The 15,039-nt window shown below is 45.5% G+C and overlaps 1 protein-coding gene across 3 annotated transcripts in view; it reads left to right on the top strand.

Moving 5' to 3' along the window:
- Positions 1-3,968: 3,968 nt before the first annotated feature.
- Positions 3,969-15,039, top strand: part of ccdc149a (coiled-coil domain containing 149a) — a 124,419-nt gene continuing 113,348 nt past the window's right edge. For 2 of the 3 annotated variants that reach the window (XM_078215502.1, XM_078215496.1), the window contains exon 1: positions 4,005-4,160. In XM_078215502.1, coding sequence (XP_078071628.1) covers positions 4,113-4,160 — 48 coding nt within the window. In that variant the 5' untranslated portion in view covers positions 4,005-4,112. Of the gene's footprint in view, positions 4,161-15,039 lie in introns of all 3 variants that reach the window. The other variant, XM_078215509.1, reaches the window with a different exon arrangement.

The following is a 15,039-nucleotide window of genomic DNA, read 5'->3' as shown; positions in this document are numbered from 1 at the left end:
CCATCACATCTCAAAGGTAAAACCCCAGCTGACCTAGTGGCATTATAGAACATAGAACATTACAGCGCAGTACAGGCCCTTCGGCCCTCGATGTTGCGCCGACCAGTGGAACCAATCTAAAGCCCCTCTAATCTACACTATTCCAATATCATCCATATGTTTATCCAATAACCATTTGAATGCTCTTAATGTTGATGAGTCCACTACTGCTGCAGGCAGGTCATTCCATGCCCTTATTACTCTCTGAGTAAAGAACCTACCTCTAACATCTGTCCTATATCTCTCACCCCTCAATTTAAAGCTATGTCCCCTCATGCTAGCCATTACCATCCGAGGAAAAAGGCTCTCACTATCCACCCTATCTAATCCTCTGATCATCTTGTATGCCTCTATTAAGTCACCTCTTAACCTTCTTCTCTCTAACGAAAACAACCTCAAGCCCCTCAACCTTTCCTCATACGATTTTCCCACCATACCAGGCAACATCCTGGTAAATCTCCTCTGCACCCTTTCCAACACTTCCACATCTTTCCTATAATATGGCAACCAGAACTGTACGCAATACTCCAAATGCGGCCGCACCAGAGTTTTGTACAGTTGCAGCATGACCTCCTGGCTCCGAAACTCAATCCCTCTACCAATAAAAGCTAACACATCGTACACCTTCTTAACAACCCTATCAACCTGGGTGCCAACTTTCAGGGATCTATGCACATGGACACCCAGATCCCTCTGTTCATCCACACTACCAAGTATCTTACCATTAGCCCAGTACTCTGTATTCCTGTTACTCCTTCCAAAGTGAATCACCTCACACTTTTCCGCATTAAACTCCATTTTCCACCTCTCAGCCCAGCTCTGCAGCTTATCTATGTTCCTCTGTAACCTGCCACTTCCCTCCGCACTGTCTACAACTCCACCGACTTTAGTGTCATCCGCAAATTTACTAATCCATCCTTCCACGCCCTCATCCAGGTCATTAATAAAAATGACAAACAGCAGTGGCCCCAAAACAGATCCTTGCGGTACACCACTAGTAACTGAACTCCAGGATGAATATTTCCCATCAACCACCACCCTCTGTTTTCTTACAGCTAGCCAATTCCTGATCCAAACCACTAAATCACCCTCAATCCCATGTGTCCGTATTTTCTGCAAAAGCTTACCATGGGGAACCTTATCAAACGCTTTGCTGAAATCCATATACACCACATCAACCGCTTTACCCTCATCCACCTCTTTGGTCACCTTCTCAAAGAACTCAATATGGTTTGTGAGGCATGACCTACCCTTCACAAAACCGTGCTGACTATCCCTAATCAAATTGTTCCTTTCTAGGTGATTATAAATCCTATCTCTTATAATCCTTTCCAATACTTTGCCCACAACAGAAGTAAGGCTCACCGGTCTATAATTACCAGGGTTGTCCCTACTCCCCTTCTTGAACAAGAGGACACATTTGCTATCCTCCAGTCTTCTGGCACTGTTCCTGTAGACAATGACGACACAAAGATCAAAGCCAAAGGCTCTGCAATCTCTTCTCTAGCCTCCCAGAGAATCCTAGGATAAATCCCATCCGGCCCAGGGGACTTATCTATTTTTACCCTTTCCAAAATTGCTAACACCTCCTCGTTATGAACATTAATCCCATCCAGTCCAACAGCCTGCATCTCAGTACTCCCCTCGACAACACTGTCCCTCTCCAGTGTGAATACCGCTGAAAAATATTAATTTAGTGCCCCTCCTATCGCTTCAGACTCCACGCACAACTTCCCACTACTGTCCTTGACAGGTCCTAATCTTACCCTAGTCATTCTTTTACTCCTGACATACCTATAGAAAGCTTTAGGGTTTTCTTTGATCCTACCTGCCAAAGACTTCTCATGTCCCATCCTGGCTCTTCTTAACTCTTTCTTTAGGTCCTTCCTGGCTAACTTGTAACGCTCAAGTGCCTTAACTGAGCCTTCAAGTCTCATCTTAACATAAGTCTCCTTCTTCCTCTTCACAAGAGATTCAACCTCCTTAGTAAACCACGGTTCCCTCACACGTCTGCTTCCTCCCTGCCTGACAGGTACATATTTATCAAGGACGCGTAGTAGCTGTTCCTTGAACAAGTTCCACATTACAATTGTGCCCATCCCCTGCAGTTTCCTTCCCCAACCTATGCCAGCTAAATCTCGCCTAATCGCATCATAATTTCCTATTGCTCGATATTAATCCAGAAACTCAGCTAATGTTCTGGGAACCCAGGTTTGAATCCTGCCACGGCAGGATGATGAATTCAATATTAAATATCAGGAATTAAGGGTGGAATTTTACAAGATTTTTTCTAAGTGTTGGGCGGGCATGAAACTGGGAGAGCTCCTGATCCGTCTTTTGGGTGTGTTTTCAGGCCCAATCTTCTGCAGTCTGTCTTTAAAAATTTGGGCGAGTCCCTTTTTTGCTACAGAAGGCTGGGGGGGGGGGGGGCGGTAACGCAACAGACAACATGTAGAGGGTGGTATGGTGCATGTGCAGACTTCTAATGTTGCACATGCGCATTAGCAGTAGCAGGGGTCTGACAGACAAAGAGAGAGCTGTCAGGCACTTGCTACTGCAGGCAGCCTCAACTAGCTCCCTCCCCCCCACAATCGCGGGGCCAGCAGTCTGAGATGCAGCCCCCGCTGCCCAGGCTGATTGCGGACCCCTCCCTTCCCCATGACTGCATGCAGTGTGGCAGCGGGCCCCCTCCCCCCACAGGCCCTATCCCCATTGGCTCCTCCCCCCACAGTCTCTGCCCCATTTGCCCCTCCCCACACAGACCTCACTCCCATTGACCCCACCCACAGGCCCTGCTCCCTGGCACTGCACAGTGCACATTGCCCAGGTGCTTGGCTGGCATTGCCAGGGTGGCACTGCCAGTCTGGCACTGTCCAATGGCCACCTCTGCTTGCCCTCAGCCATCCTGGGAGGCCTCAATGGCCTCCGGTTCCACCGGGGAGGTCAACACGACTGTTCCCCGTTCATGGGGAGCAGGTGTTTTCCTCGCCGGGGAGAACCTCTCCCGGCGAGGCCATAAAGGCAACTGAGCCCAGACAATTGAACGCCGGGCTCACTAAACAGATGCAAAGCACGATTTTAATAAATTTCAAAAAATTAACCAGCCTCTCGCCCATTTCTGGTGAGAGGCTGACCATGCCCAAAATCCGGGTGTCGTACAATCGCACTGGTCGCAAAAACCGACGCCATTCGGCATTTTCCTGCCGCAAAGCGGGCGTAAAGCGGCAGTAAAATCCCACCCTAAGACTCTACTGATGACCATGAAACCATTGTTGATTGTCGGAAAAATCCATCTGGTTTACTCGTGTCCTTTAGGGAAGGAAATCTGCTGTTCTTACCTGGTCTGGCCTACATGTTACTCCAGTCACAGCAATACGATTGACTCTCAACTGCCCTCTGAAATGGCCTAGCAAGCCACTCAGTACAAGGGCAATTAGGGATGCACAATAAATGCTGGCCAGCCAGTGATGCCCATGTCCTATAAATGAATAAAAATAAAGGGACCAGTAGTCAGTGGAAGGGATATAATATGTGGAAGTGGCAGCTTGGGCAGGAGGAGGGTCTGTTCAAGGCAGAGTCTGGGGGTGAGGAGGGATTTCTTTATAAAATTCCTGTCAATAGGGATTCGGGAAAATTCTGCTGCTTAAAATAAACGGTCATTATATCTATGAATTAAACAAGACAGCAATGGTAAATTTGCATAAGTCAATCCAAACTATTTAGGAGTATTAAGAGGTCTCAGGAACAAGAAAAGTCAATGAACTACATCTTAAACAGCAAACATTTATTCCACCTCCTTCCCACATTGTGGGACTGCGCTATAATGAACCCAGATCATGTTGTAGTGAAAGTGCTGGCATTGTTAAACTAACCTCCTGCTGCAGCTTGCCTCACATTACCCTGGGTTGACCTGACGTTGGGCTTGGTCTACACATGGAAGTGAGGTAGCACAGCCGGGAGGAAGCGACTGCCCATGGTTGACTGATCACAATCCTCACGCGTATTTTTTTTGGCAGCTCCACTTACTAACTGCGTTCATACACACATATATATTCTTATAGTTTAGCAATAAAATGACTTCAAAGAGGAGCGAAGGCGAATGGCAGGGGCTGGTGAATGAGGTGAGTTTATGTTAAGTGAATCAATATAAGGAAATGTCATCCAGCCATCTGCGGGATTATGTTTACTTGTTTTCACAGGGACGGTCTCCCAGCTAGAGGCTTCATGTTTATATTTTATTTGATGCAAAATGTGGTGCATCCAGACATTGATCCCAGAAACCACACAGCAAACGACCGACTACTATGTGGTTTCATACTCTCTGTCGGTGCTGGGAGCCACGGATCACGGCTGCAGCTGAGCTTGGAGCTGAGCCTCAGCGTGGAGCTGCAGCAGTGCGCGCGGCTGAGCCTGAGCGTGGAGCTGCGCTGCAGTACGTGCGGCTGAGCCTGAGCGTGGAGCTCCAGCAGTACGTGCGGCTGAGCCTGAGCGTGGAGCTGCGCTGCAGTGCGTGCGGCTGAGCCTGAGCATCTCCGGCCCGAGTTCCCGGATCCGGCTCTGATCCTCCACGTCAGAATTGATGATGCAGTCAGTGCGCATGGGCACGGGTAGAGCAGGGATAATGTCCCACTGTTGTAGCAATTGCATAACTTATTCAAACATCTCAGCCCACATCACTGACTTGGTCAGTGTCTGCATCATGGCAGGTAATATAAATTACAGGAGCTGTGTACATTATTATGTGAAAACAACAACAAAATAAGTGGTTTGAAAAGGAAAATCAAATTGTCAGGACTACTTGATGTTTTTTCCTGCTGACATGAGGAAAAATATTTGTACTTATTCAATGATTGCCAGACTTTCTCAATGCAGCAACTGTTCTCATCTTTCACTGAGACCAACACCAGAAGCATTAAGGAGACATGTTGGAGGGGGGAAACTCTTCTCATTGTTTGTTGTTGTTGATGAAAGTGTGTAGAAATTCTCAAATACTGAGTCATAGAATCCCTGCAGTACAGAATGAAGCCATTCAACCCATCGAGCCTCTACGGACCACAATCCCACCCAGGCCCTATTCCCGTAACCCTCATTTACCCTGCTAATCCCCCTGACACTAGGGTCAGTTTAGCATAGCCAATCAACCTAACCCACACATCTTTGGGTAAATAGCACAAGCCAGCTGATTGAACAGCGGAATGGGCTCCAGGGGGTGAATGCGGCCTACTCTTGTCTTGTGCCACTATGATGAAAATTAATTTTCAAAAAACTCTTGTCAAAATGTCCAAAGCTTCAATGTTTCAGTTGCTCGCTCACACACTGGATTATTGTGTTTAGAATCAGAAAGTGTTGAAACCAATCTCAAAGCATTACAAAATGGTTTTTACAAGTGCTGAAGAATACACCTAAAGCAATTTATCCATGTCTCTATGAACCTACATTTTGTAAATAAAGAGTGTTAAGTATTATGGGGCACAATTCTCCCATTGCGACCCGCAGATTTTCTGGCGGGTCCGGTCAGGAGAATCGCTTGTCGGCCATTTCACGGGAACGCATGCGTGTCTCCCAAAACTGGAGAACAGTCACAGTCGGGACCGTGCTGGAAACCGACGGGAAGAAAGGTTAATCATTTAAATCTTTAAAAAAATGTATTTTAAACATACTTTGCATGTGATTATCGGGCCTGGCACGGAACTTGCCAGGCCTGAATGCATCTCCCACCCCGCCAGGAGTACTTCATTCCGGCAGGGTTTAGAGTAGCTCCCCACGTTCGGGGAACAAAGAACAAAGAAAATTACAGCACAGGAACAGGCCCTTCGGCCGTCCAAGCCTGCATTGACCATGCTGCCTGACTTAACTAAAACCCCCTACCCTTTCGGGGACCATATCCCTCTATTCCCATCCTATTGATGTAGCTAGCGGAACTAGCGGGAGACCCTACCGGAGTGAAGGGGGGGCAATTGGGGCCACCCTGGGGGTCGGGCAGCGGAGGGGTAGCGCCTCCTGGGCATGGGCACCCTGGCAGTACTAGCCTGTGCCCCCGGCTGCCAAAGGGACAAAGTGCCCATGCCCTGGGGACACCTTGGCACTACCCACCGGGCATTGGGCAGTGCCAAGAGGGTGGGGCCTATTGTGGGCAGGGCCTAGGGGCGATTGGTGGGGTGGGGGGTCCTGCTGCCACTCTGCATGGGGATCGGTCTGCGCTGGAGGGAGGCCAGAGATTGGGGCGGGCTGGGGGTGGGTGGTGGTCTGCCAGAGGGGAGTATTCCTCCCGGGGGGGGGGGATCTGACCCCAAGGTTGGTCAGTGGGGGGGGGGGTCTGCCCAGGTGAGGGGGTGGGGGAATCGCCACTGCTGGGGCAGGCTGGACATCGGGGCGCTCCTGGGTTGCGGGGGGGTCAGAGCTGACCCGGGAATTGTGGGGTCCGTGATCGGGCTTTGGGGGGAGGGCTGGAAGGGCAGCACTGCGGGGGTCCTGGGCTGGCCAGCAAACGGGGATATTGACGGATCAGGACCACTGCGCATGCGCAGAGTTCCAGAACTGTCAGACTCTGGCGTGAATAGGCCCCGCCCTCCTGGGTTTTTTAATGATATTCACGATTGTGACCTCTGCATTGCACAGACTGGGGAGATTCGGGTCAGAAGTTGCACTGAAAAAACAGTCATGATTTAGGACAATTTTCCCACCAATTCAGCACTTTTGGGAGAATCGCCCCCATGATTTCACTTGCGTCAGCTGGCCATATACTATGGGTCAGGAGTTTCTCTTTGTTATAGAATTGTAACTTGTTTTTATGAATATTGTTATGCTCATCTCATATAACGCAGAGAGGATATATCCCTCTATGGGTCTTTGTTTTTTCCCTAAAACTTTGAAGAGTGTCATACATGCAAGAGCACTTCATATTGTTTCATGTTAGTGATGCCCTACTAATCCTTCACTCTCCATGCTTAAGTTCTTTCCCAAACCAACTTGTCTTTCTACCTATCACTCTGCTTTCCTTCATTGTGTGTACAGTCAGCCTTTTTGTTGCATTTTCCTTCTCTGAATTACTGGTTATCGTAGGGCCTGTACTTAGAACAAGGGACTAGGACAATCCCTGGTATGAATCCCTGGTCCTGCATCATTTGTGCTATTCAGTCAATAAGTGAATCTACATTAAAGCAAAATACTGTGGATGTTGGAATCTGAAGCAAAAACAGAAAATGCTGGAAATTCTCAGCAGGTCTATGGAGAGAGAGTAGAACCAATGCTTCGAGTCTTGGTTTTGGTTTAGAGTCAGAAGCTGTCCTGGTTGTCAAGTAGCAGGACGGTTTTCTCTCTCTCTCTCTCTCTCCCTGGTCTTGTAAATTCTGCTGACTAACTCCAGCTCTCCTGGCCTTCCTGGAGTGAAAATTCTGCTGTTGGTGGTGTGCTAGCTAGTAACTGGAGTCTCTCCCTGCTGTCTTGACTTCAAGCTTGCCTGTGTGTGTATCAAAAGAGCTGCAGCATCCAACCAAAGGACTAAGTTCCAGCATCACATGAGCATTCGTATTTTCTGTGCTAAACCTGCAGCAAGGGTTTTGTTTATGGGGTTTGTTTGGTTAGAACGGTATTTAGCTGTTAAGGTTTATCCAATATCATAGTTGTTTTTATTTCTTTGTGGCTGGTAAAAGTTATTGCTAATTTTCTTTCTATACATATTAACTGTATGCTTAAATAAACTTTGTTTGATAAAAGCCCCCGAGTGGATCATTCGAATCGTACCTGAAGTGAAACACTCATGCTTACCCTCGCCAAATTCAAATTCCAAAACTTATCATCCAGGCAAACTTTATAGAATACCTTGGAGTTTCTGACCTGAATTATAACAGTGGTAAATATCAATTATTTAGACTTCAATTTTAGGGTGCATGATTAAGAAGTTTGCAGATAATACAAAAATTGACTGTGTGATAGATAGTAAGAAATTTGTAGACTGCAGGAAGATATCATTGAACTCATCAGATGTGCAGAAAAGTGACAAAGGGAATACAGTCAGAGAAGTGTGAGGGAATGCTTTTGAAGAGGGCAAACAAGGTTAGGGAATACAAAATAAATGATAGGATTCTGGAAAGCGTTGAGGAACAGAACCTTAGAATGCATGTCCACCAGGTAGCAAGAGAGATGGTCAAGAAGGCAAGCAAGGTGCTTTCCTTTATTGGTCGAGATCTGGAACAAGGTAGTTATACTCAAACTGTAGAAAACAAGTTCTGATGAAAGATCAATGACCTGAAATGTTAACTCTGTTTCTCTTCACAGATGCTGCCCAGCTTGCTGAGTATTTCCAGCATTTTCTGTTTTTATTTTAGATTTCCAGCATCTGTTTGTGTATAAAACCACAGATATTGAAAACCTGAAAACTGCAAGCAAATTGTCTTTAACCTTCAAAAATTCTAGGTTATACAACCCTAGTTTGTGTAATCTCACCTTGTAATTTTACCCTTGAAGTCTAGGAATCAATGTATTGTTATCAGAAACTATTATAACAGAGAGTAGTGATAAATAGTTATTTTTCAGATTGGAGGAAAGTTTGTAATGGCGTTCCCTAGGGAATAATCCAGATGTAGTCTCACCAATGCCCTGTTCAACTGAAGCACAATCTCCCTACTTTATTAATCAGTTCCCTTCACAATAATTGATTATAAATCTATTGGCTTTCCTAAGTTGTACCTGTTTACGAGCCTATTGTGATTCATGCACAAGGACATCCAGGTTCCTTTGCACCTCAGAGCTCTGCAATCTCTCTCCATTTCGATCATAAGCTTTATTTATACATCCTGCCAAAATGGGCAATTTCACATTTGTCCACATTATACTCCATTTACAGATATTTGCCCACTCACTTAACCTTGGGGTGGGAATGGAGGCAGGAAAGCATTAAAACTAGCACTGCTGGCCAATGTACTGGTTCCCTGGCTCCATCCCACTCCAGGTAAGAAATTATCTGAGTGACGGGAAACAGAGAGTAGTGATAAATAGTTGTTTTTCATGTTGGGGGAAAGTTTGTAGTGGAGTTCCCCAGAGGTCATTCCTGGGACCCTTGCCCTTCCTGGTATATATTAGTGACCTAGACTGTGGTGTGCAGGGCATGGTTTCAAAATTTGCAGACGATATGAAGATTGGAAGTGTTGCCAACTGTGATGAGGACAGTCTTAAAACTCTAAAAGGACAGAGACATGTTGGTGGATTGGGCAGACAAGTCACAGCTGAAGTTCAATGCAAAGATGTGTGAGGTGATTTATTTTGGCAGGAAGAACGTGCAGAAACAGTAGACAATCATAGAATCCTACAGAGCAGAAGGGGGCCATTCGGCCCATTGAGTCTGCACCAACCACAATCCCACCCAGGTCCTATCCCATAACCCCATGCATTTACCCTAGCTAGTCCCCCTGACACTAAGGGCAATTTAGCATGGCCAATCCACCTAACTCACACATCTTTGGACTGTGGGAGGAAACAGGAGCAGCTGGATGAAACCCACGCAGACATGGGGAGAATGTGCAAACTCCACACAGACAGTGACCCAAGCTGGGAATCGAACCTGAGTCCCTGGAGCTGTGAGGCTAACCACTGTGCCACCACGAGAAACTCTTAAGGAGGTGCAGGACCAAAGAGTCCTCGGTGTTTATGTACAACATGTTATTGAAGATGGTAGGACATGTTGAGAGAGCAGTTATTAAAGCATATGGTATTCTTGGTTTTATTAATAGAGGCATTGAGTACAAGAGTAAAGAGGTCTTGTTGAACTTGTATAAGACATTAGTTAGATCCCATCTGGAGAACTGCGACCAGTTCTGGGCAGTGTACTTGAAGAATGATGTGAAGGCATTGGAGAAAGTACACAGGGGATTCACAAGAGTTTTCCAGGGATAAAGAATTGTAGCTACGAGGATAGACTGGAGAGGTTAGGACTGTTTTCTTTGGAGATAAGTAGGCTGAGATGAGACTTGATAAAGATATTCAAGATCTTGAGAGGTATGCACAAGGTAAATAGTGATAAATTGTTCCCTCTTAAGAGCCCATTAAGGACTAGGGGGCATAGGTTTGGTGTGAGGAAAAATCTTTTCACTCAGAGGCTGGTTGGAGTCTGGAACAAATTCCGCGAGGGTGATGGAGGCAGGCTGGATCGACATATTCAAATAGGAATTGGATTGCTATCTAAAAAGAAAAAATGTGTAAAGTTATGGGGATAAAGCAGGGGAGTGGGATTGGGCAGAATGCTCTTTCAGTGAGCTAGTGAGATGTGATGGGCCGAAAGGCCTCCTTCTGCATTGTAACTATTCTGTGATATCTTTCCTTTGTTAAATATTGGTTGGTGCAGCAGCTTTTAGTGATTGAGAATAATTTAAAACAGTCATGTGGTGAACAAGTGTTTCCATGAGTTCATGCCGAGGAGGAGCTGCACTGTCAGTTGCCTTCCTCAACATTGCAACCTGGGAATCTGTTTGAATGATGGTTTCCTGAGGCACTCCATGTGTTTGTTTAAATAGTGTGATACGCAATGAATTGACACAGCTATAACTGTCCAGTGTGTGATGACAAGAGATATGGATGAGCTTTTAAAAAAGTAAAAACAGATACGTACTTCTCATAGCATTATTTACTCAGGGTTACATGATGTATACTTTCCAGGCACCATCATTTAAAGGAATAGCATTGCTTTAGGCTTATTCTACTGAAATGGAGTTCACAAGCAAATAAAGTCTAAAATGTATGATGAACTCTCTGATAAGTATTTTAGTGACCTATTTACATTGTGTGGTGACAAATCTGCTGATGTTTATAGGTGTTTCAGTGATGGGAATGACTTAATCGCTATTTAGTTCGCAAGGTTAAGGAGTTTGTCAATAATTTCCACAAACTGGTTAGTTTATTGTCAAAAATAGTTAGTTTCTTTTTATGGGGTGTCAACGTTATTAGCATTGTAGCTACGTTAATTGCTGACAAATGCCAGAAACAGTCAGTATTTCAATGTCAAAAATGAGTTGTCAATAGTTGTCTCCAGCTGTGCTGTTTTTTTATGTTGCCTAGCATAATATAAATTATGACTTGAAAAGAAGCTTCCTGTTAATAGCATTTATTGTGACTGTATTTAAAAGACACTGAGATCATAATTTTGGGATGCAAACTATTTAAAAATATATACATTATTTTTGTGTTCTCTCAACAACAAAGGAACGCAAACTTCAGTAACTTACGGGTACCAATGCCATCCCTGGACCCTCCACACCTTGCTGTCTGTCTGATCCCATTCCTCCTTTTAGCCCCTTACCATGTATTCACCATACCCACTGACCTGCCCCTCTTTGATGCGGGAAGTTCTGCACTTGGCAACGGACTCAGTTTCATCCCTTTACATTCTCACCTCAATGGATGGCTTGGCTTGCTGTTGAACTCTTCTTCTGTCACCTCTGTCTCCTTGCTCACTTCTTCGACACGAGTTTTACCCTTGTTGAATGGATCCTTTTACCTACCTGCAGTATTCTCCCTCTATCTGGACCCCATCCTCTGGCCTCCTACCTGATCTTATCTTTTAATTGAGAACTGTCAGCATGACATTGGCCATCCGAATTTCTCTACCCCGTCTACCCACTCCAACCTGTCTTCCTCTGAACTTGCTACACTCTACTCTCTCCGGTCTAACCCCGACCTTGTGATCAAACCTGCTGACAAAGGTGGTGTCGTTGTTATCTGCCGTACTGACTTGTACCTCACAGAACCTGAGTACTAACTCTCAGACACATCCTCCTACCTCCCCTTGGACTATGACCCCACTGCTGAGCATCAAGCTGTTGTTTCCGGGATGGTCACTGACCTCATCGTCTCAGGCAATCTTCCCTCCACAGCCCCAAAGCCCATACAGCCCGCTTCTACCTCCTTCCCAAAATCCACAAACAGGGCTGTCTTGGTGGACCCATTGTTTCAGCCAGTTCCTGCTCCACAAAACTCATTTCTTCCTAGTTTGACTCCATCCTCTCTGTCCTTGTCCAGACCTTCCCACCTACATTCATGATTCATCTGATGCCGAATGTCATATCAACAATTTCCAGTTCCCTGCCCCTAACTGCGTCCTCTTCTTTATGGATGTCCAATCCCTCTACACTTCCATCCCTTACCAGGACATAATGAGGGCTCTCCGCTTCTTCCTTAAGCAGAGGGCGGAACACATCACTTCCCTTCCTTGACCCCTCCTTCTCCATTTCTGGTGATGGACTGACAAATAATATTCATTACAACCCCACTGACTTCCACAGCTACTTCAACTGCAGTTCCCATCACCCTGCTCCCTGTAAGGACTCATCAACCTAACCCGTACATCTTTGGAGTATGGGAGGAAACCCACGTAGCCACAAGGAGAATGTGCAAACTCCACACAGACAGTGACCCAAGCTGGGAATCAAACCAGGTTCCCTGGCGCTGTGAGGCAGCAGTGCTAACCACTGTGCCACCGTGCTGCCCCATTACCGACTCCATACCATTCTCCCAGTTTCTCCACCTCCGTTGCATTTATGCTGATAATGTCACCTTCAGAAGTGGTGCTTCTGATATGTCTGCCTTTTTTCTTAACCAAAGCTTCACTTGCACTCCCTTCAATTTGATTATTGTATTGCTGCTCCTAATGCAATCTGCTCTACATTGAAGAGACTAAACATGGACTGGGTGACCATTTTGCAGAAGACCTTTTGCTCAGTTCACAAGCATGACCTCAACCTTCCTGTTGCGTGCCATTTCAATTCAGCATCTTGCTCACATGCCTGTCCTTGACCTGCTGCAGTGCTCCAAAGAAGCCCAGAGCAAGCTGGAGAAGCAGCACCTCATCTTCCAGTTGGGCACGTTGCAGCCCTCGATACTCCACATTGAGTTCAGCAACTTTAGATTTTGTCCTCCTCCATCTTAAACCCCCTTTGTTTTTCAAATATCCCATACATGTATTGCCTCAATGCAAAACCCCCTTCCCCTCTCACACCAGGCCATTCATCTTTTGTTTTCAAAGTTGCTATTTTTTGTTGCACTTTCTACAGTTCTAACATATACTCACTCCCTTCAGAAGAGTCTAAGGAATGTTAACTCTCTTTCTCTCCTAATAGGTGCTGGCAGACCTACTGAGTTTTTCCAGTATCTTCTGTTCTTAGAACAACATTTCTAGCTGTGATGGTAGAAACTACAGCAAAACCTGAATATTGTCTCAGCAAAAAGGAGAAGAGTTGATGGGCAGAGGGAACACTTCCTGGAGGAAACAAATGAATAAATTTACCATATTTTCTATTTCAATTTTTCTCCTCTTACCTGGAGGTCTCACCAGTGAGAATCTCATTTTTTGATTCTCATGAGATTTTGTGCCTGCATTTCCATTCACCCTCATGCCAGATGCCAGTTTTAATTATGTTTGTGTTGGCTCTTTCAAAGAGCTAGCCAATTAGTTCCATTCCCCTGCCCTAACCCCATTGCTCTGCAATTATTTTCCCCTTTGAGTATTTATCCAATTCTCTTTTGATCTCTTTCCACCACTATTTCATGGACAGTGCACTGGGTCATAGATTTTTCCTCCTTTTCCTTTGGCCCTTTTGGCAAATACCTTAAGCCTGTGTCTTTTATTGACTCTGCTGCTACTGGAATGCTTTCTCCTAACTGCTCCACCAAAACACTTCAAGAGTTTGAACACCACTATCAAACCTCTCCATGATCTACACATCTCAGGTACATTCTTCCTAAAGTTTGATGCCCAGAAATTAATGCGATATTTCAGCTGTGGCCTACCAAGTGTATATGGATTTCAGTAAAGCGTTTGATAAGGTTCCCCACGGTGAGCTATTGCAGAAAATATGGATGCATGGGATTGAGGGTGATTTAGCGGTTTGGATCAGGAATTGACTAGCTGTAAGAAGACAGAGGGTGCTGGTTGATGGGAAAGTTCATCCTGGAGTTCAGTTACTAGTGGTGTACCACAAGGATCTGTTTTGGGGCTACTGCTGTTTGTCATTTTTATAAATGACCTGGATGAGGGCGTAGAAGGATGGATTAGTAAATTTGCGGATGGCACTAAAGTTGGTGGAGTTGTGGACAGTGCAGAAGGTTGTTGCAGGTTACAGAGGGACATAGATAAGCTGCAGGGCTGGGCAGAGAGGTGGCAAATGGAGTTTAATGTGGAAAAGTGTGAGGTGATTCACTTTGGAAGGAGTAACAGGATTACAGAGTACTGGGCTAATGATAAGATACTTGGTAGTGTGGATGAGCAGAGAGATCTCGCTGTCCATGTGCATAGATCCCTGAAAGTTGGCACCCAGGTTGATAGGGTTGTTAAGAAGGTGTATGGAGTGTTAGCTTTTATTGGTAGAGGGATTGAATTTCAGAGCCAGGAGGTCATGTTGCAGCTGTACAAAACTCTGGTGCAGCCATACTTGGAGTATTGTGTACAGTTCTGGTCGCCGAATTATAGGAAGGATGTGGAAGCATTGGAAAGGGTGCAGAGGAGATTTACCATGTTGTTGCCTGGTATGGTGGGAAGGTCTTATGAGGAAAGGCTGAGGGACTTGAGGTTGTTTTCGTTGGAGAGAAGAAGGTTAAAAGGTGACTTAATAGAGGCATACAAGATGATCAGAGGATTAGATAGGGTGGATAGTGGGAGCCTTTTTCCTCGGATGGGGATAGCTAAATTGAGGGGTGATAGATATAGGACAGATGTCAGAGGTAGGTTCTTTACTCAGAGAGTAGTAAGGGCGTGGAATGCCCTGCCTGCAGCAGTAGTGGACTCGTCGACATTAAGGACATTTAAATGGTTATTGGATAAACATATGGATGATATTGGAATAGTGTAGATTAGAGGGGCTTTAGATTGGTTTCACTGGTTGGCGCAACATCGAGGGCCGAAGGGCCTGTACTGCGCTGTAATGTTCTATGTTCTATGTTCTAAGTGTCTTCTAAAGGTTTAACACAACTTACTCATTTTTGCATGCCTTGTTGATAAAGCCAAGGATATCATAT

Source organism: Mustelus asterias, chromosome 1, assembly GCF_964213995.1.
Source record: "Mustelus asterias chromosome 1, sMusAst1.hap1.1, whole genome shotgun sequence".
NCBI lineage: Eukaryota > Metazoa > Chordata > Chondrichthyes > Carcharhiniformes > Triakidae > Mustelus > Mustelus asterias.
This window is presented reverse-complemented; position numbering and strand designations above follow the sequence as displayed.